This window comes from Poecile atricapillus, chromosome 2 (genome assembly GCF_030490865.1).
Source record: "Poecile atricapillus isolate bPoeAtr1 chromosome 2, bPoeAtr1.hap1, whole genome shotgun sequence".
NCBI lineage: Eukaryota > Metazoa > Chordata > Aves > Passeriformes > Paridae > Poecile > Poecile atricapillus.
Window position 1 is genome coordinate 16,449,886 of NC_081250.1, and position 14,152 is coordinate 16,464,037.

The 14,152-nt window shown below is 42.0% G+C and overlaps 1 protein-coding gene across 1 annotated transcript; it reads right to left on the reverse strand.

Annotated features, from left to right (window-relative positions):
- Window positions 1–2,027: 2,027 nt before the first annotated feature.
- On the reverse strand, window positions 2,028–13,567 carry LOC131576080 (uncharacterized). Its single transcript, XM_058832403.1, has 7 exons — window positions 13,504–13,567; window positions 12,212–12,280; window positions 11,325–11,478; window positions 10,242–10,402; window positions 8,782–8,985; window positions 8,497–8,678; window positions 2,028–8,209 (listed from the first exon to the last, which is right to left on the reverse strand). Exons 2-7 carry the CDS (start codon window positions 12,270–12,272, stop codon window positions 2,651–2,653), a joined length of 6,321 nt encoding a protein of 2,106 aa, XP_058688386.1. The 5' UTR covers window positions 12,273–12,280; window positions 13,504–13,567; the 3' UTR covers window positions 2,028–2,650.
- Window positions 13,568–14,152: the final 585 nt, after the last annotated feature.

The following is a 14,152-nucleotide window of genomic DNA, read 5'->3' on the forward strand; positions in this document are numbered from 1 at the left end:
GCTATTTTTCTGGTCATATGTTTTATGTATTTATCAGACACAAATGAAAGAGTAGTCAGTGCTCTGCCATTGCTGCCTTACCCTGTGTTACAAACTGCTAACTCTAGTTGCCCTGGCTGCAGCTGAAAATCCCCTTGCCAGAGCATTTTTTGAGATTAGGTTTCTCACTGTATTTCTGGAGGCTGGCAATGATCTTGGTTTTGTTCAAATATTCTGACCTTTGGGGCATTTATGGCAGATTCACAGAAGCAGTCAAAAGCAAAACACAGAAGAGATGAGATTTCATAGTACTGACAGAACAGTGATTGCTTTGGCAAGAGAAAACCAAAGAGCTGCAGCCAGCCAAAGTTGGTGCTTCAGTCTTTCAGAATCAGAGCTGTCTGTATAAAAGCTGAAATCAATAGGTACAGTCACAACTGTGCAACGTGGAGATCTATGAGAGATTGTCATACACCTAACATCTGTCTGACATACCTTTATCTACTCCTGCTGTGCAAAGCAGCCCTGTTAGATTACGGCTTTGACCTTGACACCAGTACTGCAAGTTTCTTGTGTTTTTGCACAGGGAACAGGACAGAAAACGAGTACAATGAATATGTGTTTCTCTGCTTTGTAATTTGTTTGGCTGTTGATCAGGCTATGCCACACCAGAACCACTCTGGATTTGAAATCTCCTCTGTGCATTTCTGCATATGTATGTGTATGTGTATGTGTATGTGTATGTGTAGATGTAGATGTAGATGTAGATGTAGATGTAGATGTAGATGTAGATGTAGATGTAGATGCAGATGTATAAAGTTAACTGTTCCTCACTTCATTACCATATTTCCCTCCAAAATGTCTGGTCAAGGTCACAAGGATCTCTGCCCTAAGGGACATGAATGAAGAAGTGGTTAGGAATAACCATCACAGATTTTCCACAGAGGTATGGTGGCTGACTAGCCTGATTATCTTGAAGAATGAAAACACTGAGGAGAGAGAGTTTTTATGCACCTTGATTCCATAAAGTCTTTGAGTAATGTCTCAATGCATCCTTGTAGACAAACTGAAGCTAGATAGATTGAAAAAGACAACTATAAGCTGGGTGGAGTATTCGCTGGGCTGCCAGGCCTAAAAGGTGGTATCACCACAGCTGGTGACAGCCAGGCTGTGCCGAGTCCATCTGGCAGTGTGTCAGTAGCAGCATCCTGCAGGCTCTTTATTAACAGCCTAGCCAACATCGAGTTAGGTGAGAGCACTTGGCACATCAAAAGGGAAAGCCTTTTCAGAGTTTGTCCCATATTCAGAGGGACAAACAGCTTTACAGAAAGTTCATTATTTCCAACTGTGATGAATGCAAGGCTTTGCACCTGGGATGGCTTAGCCCCCTGCACCTGTTCTGCACATGAGACAAGCGAAGCTTTGCAGTCCAGGGACTGACTGGCTGCAGAGCAGCCTGGATGGAAAGGACAGGGGGGTCCTGATGGGCAGTGGATTGAACATGAGTTCAGACACAATGAAAGCCAGCAGGCAGCTGGGCAGGGAGCTCTGCATCACAGTGGTCTAACATGCACCACCAGTACACCACGCTTGATCCATTACACACCATCGAAAACCCTGGTACAGCTCTGGGTCCTCCACTGTGAGAAAGGTATAGATAAGCCTGAGTACTTTTGGCATAAGACCACCAAGATCTTTGGGGCTGGTGCACCAGAGCTAAGAGAGACTAAGGGAACTTTTCAGCCTGGGGATTGGATTATTTCAGGCAGACCCCACAGGCCATGGATACTCCACGCATTGGAGAATACTACCAGATCTGCAAGGAACAACTCCTCATAATTAGGGAGAAGAGAAGGAATAATACCATACCCTATTCCCGTGTTAAGAGACTATAAACAAAGTTTCCTTCAGTTTCTTTGTGGAAAAGTCTGTTTTTTCTCACTGGAACAAAAGAAGGGCAGGTATTGGGGTTACAAAATTTAAAGTATGAGAGCAGATGAGTGACAAAAAAATCAAATAAGATAAAAATACACTTTAGGAGTTTTTTTTAAACATTTTACTACTCTTTTTTATTTGGGCTTTCATAAAAATTGGTTAATTCATAATAAAAAACACTTGCTTTACTGTATGCTTCACAATAGGTAACAATTGGTAAATTGTTAATATTTTTGAAGACATAAGCAAGACACTAGGTTCACAACATCAAACTTTCAAAAAGAAGCCTGTATTTATAAACATTTGGTAATATTAAAAAAAATAATTACATATTAACAATAGAATATGACAAAAATGCTGATAAGTTTATTCAGCTTTATGTATATATTTACTATTTAGAGGTGCAAATATACAATTTTCATCAAAACTTGAATACAGTTAAAAAAATGCAATGTGCAATAAAATATGAAGGAATTTACCTACTTATTACCAGTTAAAACTATTGAAAATTATGGTAAAAGACATTGAAAGTAAGAAGTCAAACAACTGACTGAAATCAAAACAGCTAGCAGAATAATGGCAGAAGAACCTGGCAAAAGGGGTTCTGGGTCAATGCAGAAGAGTACATCCAGAACTACCAGATGTTCTACCCTGTCTTCAATGACAGACATATTCTTAGATGCTGCAAAGGGTCTGAGTGTTGTCAAAGTTACACAATTCCTAATTGGGAAAACTACTATGGCAAAGTATCATTTTCTGCACTTTCAACCACAGCATTCTTCTTTTCAAGTGCTCCATTTGCATTGCTTGTTTCTTCTAAAACTACCACTAAACTTGACAGAGTTGTGTGAGGATCAAGCAGTTTCACAAGGGGTATGTCCACCTTTCGCTCCTGAAAGACACGGTTCTGAATTGTCATAGCTAACATAGAGTCTATGCCCAAAGACGAAAGCGGTGTATTCATGGTTAGTTCATCTGCTTTCACTCCTGTGAGGTCACTCAACAGTGAGGTGATGTAGTCCTCAGATTTGAGAAAGGCAGTCTCTGGGACTTCAGTTTCCTCAGAGGTTTCAATCTTGTTCCTGAAATCTTCTGACATAAGTGATATAAAGCGACTTTTGAGAGAAATAATCTGAGTAAAAACATGATGATACAAAGCTTGAAAGTTCAATTTCACAACAGCTTGCTGTGGGTTGTTTATAAGTAAGGTCTTTCTGAGATAGTCCTGAATTTCATGCACTTGCAGAATGTCTATGCCCTTGGATGCCAGGATGCTCTGAATGTGGTTTTGATTGAGCAGAATGCCAAGGTTCAAAGCACCCCAGTTAATGGCCTGGCCTGAAAGCCCACGGTTCCTCCTGTAGAGGCAGAAGACATCCAGGAAAGAGTTTGCAGCTGCATAGTTTGTCTGGGTGGCATTGCCCAGAAAGGAAGTAACCGAGGAGTAGCACACAAAGTAGTCAAGCTCCTGGCCTCTGGTAGCCCAGTGAAGATTTAGGGTTCCTGCTACTTTTGGGCTCAGCACTTTGTGGAAGTCAGCCAGCCTCAGGACTTCAATGTGGCCATCGTGTAAAGCAACAGCACTCTGGAATACCCCTTTGACTGGAGTCCCCACAAAGGTGTTGGCAATGGACTGGAAAGCTTTCTCAACATCACTGGTCGAAGCCACATCACACTGCACAGACACCACTTTGGTCTCTTTGTACTGTTGCTGCAAAGCCTTTATCTCTTTTTGCTTCTCACTGCTGGGAGTTCTCCTGGAGAGTATTGCAATGCACCCTCCTCCGTTCTCAGCTATGAATTTCACCGTTTCAAAGCCAAGCCCAGTGAGCCCCCCAGCTACTACATAAACAGCATTCTGCTTAAACAGCTGCTTCTGGGGCTCGTACAATGGAATGTCTGAAAGCACACTGATGTCCTTCTGCCTTCTCAGAACAGCAAGGGGGACAGAAGAGCAGGTAAAATAGGACGTCACAGATTTTAGCCCTTCAAAGTTCTCAGGCTGCTGAAAAACAGAACCTGAGAGATAGTTAAACTGTTTCATATCCATGGAACTGATCCAGGCATGTACAGTCTTCTGCAGTTCCTTTAGAGGTGCTTTCCGGAAAAGGCTGGCAACAGTGAGGATATGAAAGGTGATGTTTTCATGGTCAATTTCACTGACATTCTGGATACATTCAGACTGTTGATTGCCACACAAAATCACCACATCTTTAAGAAAGTACATGTGGGCCAGATCCTCCCGAGACAGTCTGTTGGCTGGAGGAAGAATAAGAAGGGCACTGCACAGGTTGATATACTGGAACACATTAGGAGTGGGCTTTGCAAGGACTGCTCTCCAGCCCATCTCTTCTGCTGCTGCTGAAAGAACATGGCACAAAACTGATGATGGCTCTGTAGTAATAATACCCAAGGTTCTGCCATGTTTCCCCTTGGGTAACCTCTGAGTGAAGATTTCCCATGCAATGATGAAGTATGACACACAAGGGACATTCTGGAGGAATGGGAATTTTCTTGCATTGAAACAAACTGTTCCTGGAATCTCAACTCTGGATGATGCAGCAGTGGGATAGCATGAAACCACATAATCTCCCACTTTCACTCTTTTTACATCAATGCCTGTTGCAGTGACTGTGCCACTGAAATCAAGACCTAGAAGCCTGTGTTTGTCTCCTGCTTGTGAGTTCCAATACAGTGTATTACCAAAGTTGCAGCTAGAAACACTAATGGGAAAATAATCTTCTGAATGCAGACAAATTTTATCTACTTGAATTTCAACACTCTGTTTGTCAATCTGAGTAGCAGCATCGGTGCATAATTCTCCAGACAAATCCTTTGCTGTGTATGGATCAGAAGTGTACAAAGTGAATGGCTGTGATTCCTGGAGAGATCTTACAGGTTGGATGTAATCTGCATCTACAAAAGGAGTGCGTCTAACTTCAGACACATAAATTCTTCCCTGGCTGATGCAAACTTCTGGATAGTCCCCACCTTTGTATTTGACAAGAACATCTGCTAAGGCTGAGATGTCCAGGGAAGTGGAGGAGCTGAGGTCAATCAGCTGAAATGTGACTTCTGGAACTTCAACAATACAAGTTCTGGTCATGCCATACAATGCAAACCCACAGTTGATGTGGTCCACATATCTCTCTGTTGTTCTGTAGGTGATCACTCTGACGGAACAGCGGCACGTCTTCTCTCTTAGGGCCACCACTATCTGGCGATAGGCTTCACAGCACTTTGCCAACTGATCCACTGCTTCACTTGGGAAATCTTCATTTAACTTTTGAATTCCCCACAAGAAGAGGATTTCATCATAATCCTCAACTTCTGCTCTCATTTTATTCTGTGAATCCTCTTCCATGAGGCATTCCCAGCCTTCATACATAACATATCTTGAAGCAGGATGCAAGTATTTTTTAAGCTGCTCAGCTATCCCAAATTTGTCTGCAAACACGACAGCTCTGGGCTTAACCCTCAGATGTCCAATTGTCTGTGAAAGAGAGATTTCTTTCCACATGTTTTCAAACAAGAACTCATTGTCCCTGGAAGTTGCTTTCTTCACAAAAGTGATGGCAACACGCTTGAGCTCAGCCAAAACAGAGCCGTGTTTGTCCACAAAGCATCCACAGACCTCAAGGCAGTTTCCAGTGGATTTGCTCATTCTCATGTATATCATCATTTCCTCCTCCAGCGGGCGGAGCACCACCAGGCTGCCTATCCCTGAAGGAAAACCTGCCCTGGACTGGAGTGTCCTTGAGGTCAAGACGGCGGTCATCTGCAGAAAACAGTCAAGCAGCACTGGGTGGATACAGTAGCTGTACATGTCTCTGACAGTCTCCTCCTTCACCTTTATGCTTGTTATAGCTTCCTTTATCTCCTGGCAGTAATGAACATCACTGAGCTGCCTGAATATGGAGCCGTACTGAAAGCCAACCTGAGACAGTGCTTCATAAACCTCCTCTTTCCTAATCACTGACCTGCATCTTTGATAGATGGCTTGGAAGGAGATGCTGCTTTCTTCCACCACACCTTCAAGCCCCTTTGCCACTTGACCAGCAGCATAAACTGCATTGGAGGAAGAGAGGACCTCAAAGGTTGTCATGGCTTTTTGTGGACTCAGCTTGATACTCAGCACTTGGGAACTCTGTGTGAGAACACATGGTGCAGAAAAGCTGATACTCAGCTGGCAAGTGCTCAGAGGCACTTTAGGTCTTGAGCTGCTCATCACAGAGGCCAGACCAAGCTCCACATAGAAAGCACCAGGGACTAAGGCCACGCCATTGTTCTTGTGCTCATATAAGTATGGTGTTGTGTCCTGAGACACCAGGCAGCCAAACTCCATGTTGTCAGTGTTTATGCCATAAATCAAAGGATGACTGGCATTGCCACCTCTTTGGTTTGCTTGCTGATGGATATCCAGACAGCCCATGAGTTTTTGGCGATCAAATTGATATCGTGGAATGGCTACAGGAACACTTTGATACCCATTATAAAAGTGCTGCCAGCTGGGATTAAGCCCCAATTCAAACAGATTTCCTACCAGGGTGAAGAGCGTCTGATATTCTGCATCCGTTTGCAAAGAAGACAACACCTTTGTGTCTTTTCCTAGTGTTTCTTTTATGCTTCGTTGCAATGCTCGGTGAGGACTTATTTCTACAAACACCACGTTTTCCCTGCCTCTGGCTGCAGTTTGGATGGCCTGTGTGAAAGCAACAGGCTCACGAGTATGCCGCACCCAGAATTTCCCCTGAGCAAAGTCATTTTCAGATGCAGCAACTCCAGTCAGTGTTGAAATCACTTCCATTTCCCCCTTCTGCTTTTCTAAAGGCTCTATCTGTTCCTCCAGCTCCCTGAGTATCATATCCATGCTGGGACTGTGATATGCAACTGGAACATTTAAAACATGAAGAAAGATGTTTCTCTGTCTGAAAACTTCAGCCAACTCTCTCTGGACAGCTTCCACAGCGTCTACACTCCCAGACAAGGTGCAGGAAATGGGGCTGTTGAAAGCAGCAATGCACACCTTTCCTGAGTAGGGATGCAGGCGTTCAGCAATCTCTTCAACAGGGATGTTTCCAACCACCAGCATTCTGCCACGGGCAGTCTTTGCCTGCAGCCTGCTCCGGTGATAAATCACTTTGACTGCATCTGCCAGAGAAAGGTACCCAGCAATATGTGCAGCAGCAACTTCCCCCAGTGAGGCGCCAACAACAGCAACGGGATTAACACCCCAGTGCTTCAGGAGGGAAGCTACAGCAACCTGTAAGGCAAACAGCAAGGGCTGGGAAAGCTCTGGATTCAACAAATCCTTTGGGCTATGATTTCTTGCTGGCAGGAGGCTGATGGCAGTGTGCTGCTGAAAAAGGTCTTCTATCTCCTTACACTTGTCTCTGAACACCGGCTCTGAGCTCAGCATTGCCTCACTGAACTCCTTCAGCGTTACACCATTGCCGCAGAACACAAACACCAGCTGTGGTTTCACTTTGGACATGGCAGGTTCCATGCTCACTGCTGACTTAAGCTCTTGCTGCAAGTGTTGGAGGGAATTTGTGACAAACGCTTTTCGGTACCTGTAGTTGGCATGGCTTCTTCTGCAGGCAGAGGTATAGGCCAGGCTTGGGAGAGTTACGGAGTTCCTTGTGCTCAGCTGCTCAGCTGTATCAGCCATTGTCATCTGAAGGGACTTAGGGGATGCTGCTGACAGCAGAACTAATTCCAGGGGCTTCTTAAAGGCGGGAAGAGGCTCTGGCTGCTTCATCTGCCTGACTACAACATGAGCATTGGTTCCTCCAAATCCAAAGCAGTTGATGCCAGCTACTCTTCCATATTCACTGGACTCTTCCCAGGGCTCCACAGCTGTGGCAACAGCAAGGTTTAATTTTTCTGTATCAATGCTGCTCATCTCCTTCGAGTAATGCAAGGATGGAACAATCTTTCCATGATGCATCATCAGGAGCACTTTGATTAACCCAGCTGCTCCAGCAGCTGATTCCGTGTGTCCAATATTTCCCTTCACTGAACCGATTTTCAGAATGGAAACTCGGGAAGACCTGTTTTTGGTAATGACGCTACCCAGGCTCTCAGCTTCAGTAGGATCTCCAGCAGCAGTTCCTGTGCCATGGGCTTCAATGTACTGCAGAACTGAGGGATCAACATGACTTTCATAAATGCTGCGCAGTAACTCCTCTTGCCCTGTTTGAGATGGTCTCATGATTGGAGTTGTGGACCTGCCGTTCTGATTGACTGCACTGATGTTTATCACACCCCAGATTTTGCTGTAGTCTTCCTTTGCCTGTCCCATGAAAAATTGAATTATCTTTAATAAACTCATCCTTTCTCTTTAAAGAAGACAACAAAACACCACAACAAAACCAAGAACAACTAGAACATGACAATGAATTTTTAAATGTGGGATCCTTTCCCTATGCTAGGGGAAGTGCACAAATTCTTAAGAAATGCTTCATTAATCTTAAACTTGAATTGGAGAAACTTCTCTGGAATAGTCATTATTAGAGCTGAAGACACAAAATTCAGGCAAGCAACCAGTCTTATTTCAGGCTGCTTCACAAGCAATCTTACCTTTTTCAGTGGTTTGAGGAAAACAACACCGCAGCCTTCTCCCCTTCCATAGCCATCTGCTTTTTTGGAGAAGGGTTTGCTTATGCCCTCTGGAGAAATCATTTTTGCTTTACTGAGAGATACAAAGGTGCAGGGATCAATGATGCAGTTTACCCCACCACAGATTGCTGCCTCACATTCTCCTGGAGTCAAACAGAAACACACCCATGTTGATATGGCCCAGGTGATAGACAGAAACAGTAGAAATCCTGATTTCATTGTCCAGCACCTCTTCAGTCCCATTACCTGATTTAATGGCTTGCAAGGCGTAGTGCAGAGCAAAAAGAAAAGATGAACACGCAGTGTCAACAGTCAGAGAAGGTCCAGTCAGATTAAATGTGAAAGAGACCCTGTTGGCAGCAATGCTCATTGCTGTTCCAGTTCCATCATAATGATTTATTTTATTCAGTGCTCTGCTGGCTATGATTTCATAGTCTCGATTCATGAGACCTGGAAAAAATCAGATACTCGTCAAGTTAACCCAAGCCAACAATAGGTATGTACAGCTCAAAACCTGGTGGTGTGGTTTGGTTTTCAGTGTTAAGATGAAACAATGTGGCATCAGTGCTCCTGTCATGAAGCTTTGCTCCATCACAAGTCAAAGGCAAAACTCACAGCAATTCCCCCGGACTCAGCTTACACAAACATACCAGACACTTGAAAATCCTGCCTTCCCAGGAAATGACAGGCTGTTCATGGTGACTCAGCTCATTGTAGGATGCAGCTAAGCTCTCTCTAGCCTGCTGAGACCCCCGTATCTTAGTTTGAGATTGGTTGGTTTAGTTTAGCTATGAGAATATTTATCAACAAGGAGGGTAGTTCAGACATAAATGTACAAGAACTTAGCTTCAGTTCCTCAGATGTACCACGTTAAAGGTCACAGCACAAACTACATCCAGTAATTTGTATTTACCTTTGTTTTTCACATTTGCAACCAGTAAGAAGTAGTAAAAAAGAACTTTACTATTCTGTTACTATGCCTGTGAGAGCAGTTGTGTGCTCTTTCTGGGAACAGTATGCTTGAAATATTGTGGATCTCCAAGTCCATGAGCACGTGTGGAAAGTGCAGTAACTCTATCCAGAGAGCAAGGAATAGTGCCCCCAGTGGAAGAAGAGCATCTCTCAGACTAAAAGGTAATCTAAAGCATTTCCCCTATATGTACATCAACCAAATTCCCCCAGAAAGCTCCTTTTTAAAAGAGACATAGATTACACCAGCAATAATGTGCTGTTACTCTAGTATTGTCTTTTAAATATCTTTCAACAGCATCTGAGATCATCTCCTCTGTAACTTTTTGGGTACTGACAAAGGAAGTTGGACAAGTGCACCGTGGTACCATTCTAATGTCCAGAAGGAGGATTTCTGCTGCTTTAAAGGGATGTTAATCCCCTGAACACCTTAACCAAAATTATACTGGAAAACAGTATACTGGGGAAAAAGTGTAGGACTGTGTAGAAGCTCAGAAGATAAGGGGCTAATGTGGACATGTCAAACATCAATTGCCAGATAGCCATGGAGCTAGGCTTCTAGAGTAGCCTGGTAATTCTTACCAGAAGTAACCAGTACTGCCATAGCACAGTAGCCTTAGATCTCCAGTCTAAATCCAGCCTAGATCCAGTGACAGATAACATATCGAAAGGTTATGAAGGATGCCTCCAATCTTTGTGAGGTTCAAACACACTTTGCCATAAAATTTTCATCTTACCAATAAAAACACCTGTTTTGGTGCCACTGACAGATTCTACAGGAACTCCTGCATCCTCCAGGGCTTTGTATGTGCACTCAATTAGTAATTTCTGTTGTGGATCCATACGTTCTGCTTCCATATTATTAATCCCAAACAGATGGTTGTCAAATGAATTAAATCTGAAATACACAGACCAGAATAGGATATGACACGACATACATACGTGTATAAGATACATTTACTTCTAGACTCACAGTAAACCTTTTTTGCAACTTCATGAAAAGCAGAGCAGTAACTGGTGTTTAAGCCACAGTTCCCATTTATGAAATTCAGATGAAAATATTTATAAGACAAGTTGTTTTATGTCCCACCACAAAGTATGTCATCTTTTCAACAATACTGCATTTCAGAGTTAAGAGCCCACTCCTGCCCATTTTTATTCTCATAGTTATTGCACTACTATCAGCTGGATTCCTCAAACTATGAAATGTGCAGAATGAGACTCCCTCTGCTGTAATGTGGCCATAGACAATAAGTTATAAACAAATACTGTTTTCTACACTGTTTTTAGCCAATACAGACCTATGCTTTACAATTGAAAACAAAAAGTAGAGGATCAGCTCAGGTATTTTCAAGGGATACCCATGCCTCTCCTACAATTCATTCAAAATGCTTTCTCTGTGTATGTGTGTGTCTTTAAAAGCACCTTCAAAATAGGCCTATGCATACAAAAGATCCTGTTCAAATGTAATCTTGTGTCCCAAGATCAGATTTATATTGCCTTCTATAATTTCTTGATTCAGTCCAGGATTCAATATCTAGCATGGGACTAAGCACTAAATTAATTCTGGGTCCTATGGTTCAACCCTGCCAAGTATAAATCTCAGGACACAGTATGATTTCTTCTGTGCATGTCAACTTCTCCTTCGACTGAAGCTCTACAGCCTGAGGATTTAAGGTGAATGTGGAATTCAAATAAAAGACACCTATGCTGACTTTACTGTTGTTTCCTATTCTTCACACTAGTCACAGCCCCTGAGCAGCTGTACCCATAATCTAAGTACTACAAAAATCAGTGGTGCAGCAGGATAACAGACTCACTCATCGAGAAGAGCAGCTCGTGTTGTACATATTTTTCCTGGCTTGTTAGCATCTGCATCATACCACTCCTTGACATTAAATCTCTCAGGGGGAATTTCTACAGTGCAGTTTCTGCCTTCCTCCAGGACTTTCCAGAAATTGTCAATTCCATCTCCTGTTGTACAAAATTTTTAAAACAGATTAAATTATGCACATCCCCACTCCATGCAGACTCAGAAATGTACAATCAGCAACAAGGACCTCCCACATGTAAATCTAGGCTGCTCAGATAGACTTGGAACAGAAAGAAATTATCATGCTTTTGTGAGAGGAAAATGGAAAAGCATGACTGATCCCCTCACTGTTTGTCTGAAAGCAAAGGAACCCCACAAAATCCTTAACCACTTTCTCTCCCCGTTTCCCTACCATCTCACTGCATCTGCTGTCAGTACTGTAATAAAGCAGGAAGTTTTCTTTTAGGAAAACCCAACCTGTTTATATTACAGGCATTGCTGATGAGAATGTCCAGCCCTTCATCTATCCTGTCCCTATGGCTCTAGAGTCCTGTTACAATGCACAATCACCAGCCAGTGAACCCACAGAAAGTTCAAATCATCCCAGACTCATTCAGGTCATTTGTATGAGTTTCAGTTTCATGTGCAGCTCAATGCCCTGTCCACAGCCAGCGCTGCAGCTTCTTTTGTGTCTGTCTGTCTGTCTGTCTGTGTGTCTGAGACAAATTCAAGCCAAGTAATTTCCACCACAGTACCACCTTTCAAAAAGATCCACAAGCAGCAAAATAACAAATTCAACTAAGGGACAAACATGTTGGTTTCCTCCATTTCAACATTAATAAAAAGCTCTGTTTTTCACACTCACAGCCTGCTTTGCTTTTACCCCAAACTTACCTCCGGGAAAGTTGCATCCTATTCCAACAATAGCAACTTCATCTGCAGTCTCAATCTCCATCTCCTGGGCTGCACAAGACAGGAGTCATGTCAGTCCAGTCCAACAACTATGCATTTACCATTGATAAATACTAGGTTAAAAGGTGAACTTTCCACAAACACACAAACTTGTTTAAAACTTAATTAATCTGGAATGATCTACTGTTGGTTGTGATGACAAATGATACTGCCCACAAGTGACCAGAGATGTACTATGTTTTTCCTCTTGTCACTATTTTTAGGGGAAATCACCTGTTTAATTCCCCAAATTCTCTCATGCATCATGCATCCCATGCATCATTTTACTGTTTAGCCTCTGGTTTTACTGTTTAACCTGGTTCACCAGTTTAACTCTAGTTTACTGTTTAACTCTGGTTTACTGTTTAACCTCTGGTAAAAAAAAATGTAAAAGTTTCCAACAAATCAGATGGCAAAGACAAGAGTTCCTTTTGGCATCAAATTAAATATCTCAGGATAGAATTGACAGATGGTTTAACTTTCCTTGATTCTGGGAAAAGAACTTGTCAGATGAGAATCAGTTCAGTTGAACTAATTAGAACTCACGAATGCCAAACTTGAAACCAAGCAGTTGATGCCCATCTCTAAGCCCTGCCACCCTCCTGGACATCCTACAACCCACAAAGAGGAGAATATTCCTCTAGAAAGGTTTTGTGGGGGATTCTTGGCAGTGGGGAGAGTTTCCCATCTCAGAGATAGCACAGCAGGTCCCAAAGAGGCTTTTTCAGTCACTGACTGACAATAGTGAAGCAGAGATGAGGCTGTTTCACAGCCCCACACATCACTCAGAGTTATCATTTCTTGGAGGTTTGCTTTGAAAGGTGAAATTAAGAGTAGCTGCTTAGATTCATACTTTGAAAAATTTACTTCTAGGTTCCATTAAGAACAGAAAAATACAGAAAAAAAAGCTACCTAGCAAAAATTAGGAAAACAGGATCTGGCTTTCTAGGAGTAAATTCTATTTTACTAATAATGTAAATTCAAAATTGACACAAGAATTGTTTCCTTTAAATTCTTTCAGAATTGTCTATGATTTCTATGATTCGATGATTTCTTATTTTAATGTAACTGCTAAACTAAAGCTGCAAAGCCCAACAAAATTCCTTCATTTCTAAAGTACCTTTTAAGCATTTTTCCTAAATTATCACTTAAATAGCAAGTAATAGAAAATTAATTACCTTCCAGTCATAACATAAAACATATCTTTGTCATCTCTAGAGCTATATAATTCTTACCTTATATAATCCCAGTGGTGTGGAGCAATAGGCTGTCTGTGGAAGTAATTTATATAGGATTCTGTGTGGTTTCTTTTTCAAGCTGGCATGCTAAATTGGTAACGCCTTTTAAAGGAAAAATGAAAATGAGTCATGTGATTAGTCAGTAAACCCGACTAAAGTTCAAAACTAATTCCCTGAAGTAGTAAATTCTCGATGTCATAAGTTTTCACACCAAAACAGTAGTAAAACCTCTGTCTTATCTAACATTTTACAGTTAGAAAGATGGTTAACTTGAGATATCTTGCCATGAAATAGCCCATAAAATCTTTATGATCCTAAGACTATGATTGAAAAGACTGTCTTTAAAATAACAACACAATGTGGTTTGCTCTTAATATCAATAAATACAAACGAGCGTTAAAGCTCCAACTATTTGTTGAAGGCATCATTTGTGAAAATGAAGAACTCTCTATAAACTTAAAACCCAAGTCTCATGTTTGATTCCACAGCTGCTTTCTTTTACTGAGCATGACCATTTAAATGTACAAGCACAAAAACCTTGTCAAAATACAAAAAGTCCTAAAATATTTCTGGGTCTACTACAACATGAAAGGCAATATTGAGCTTTCTTTCTAAAAACTGCCAGCTGCTTAAAAGCCAAACTGGA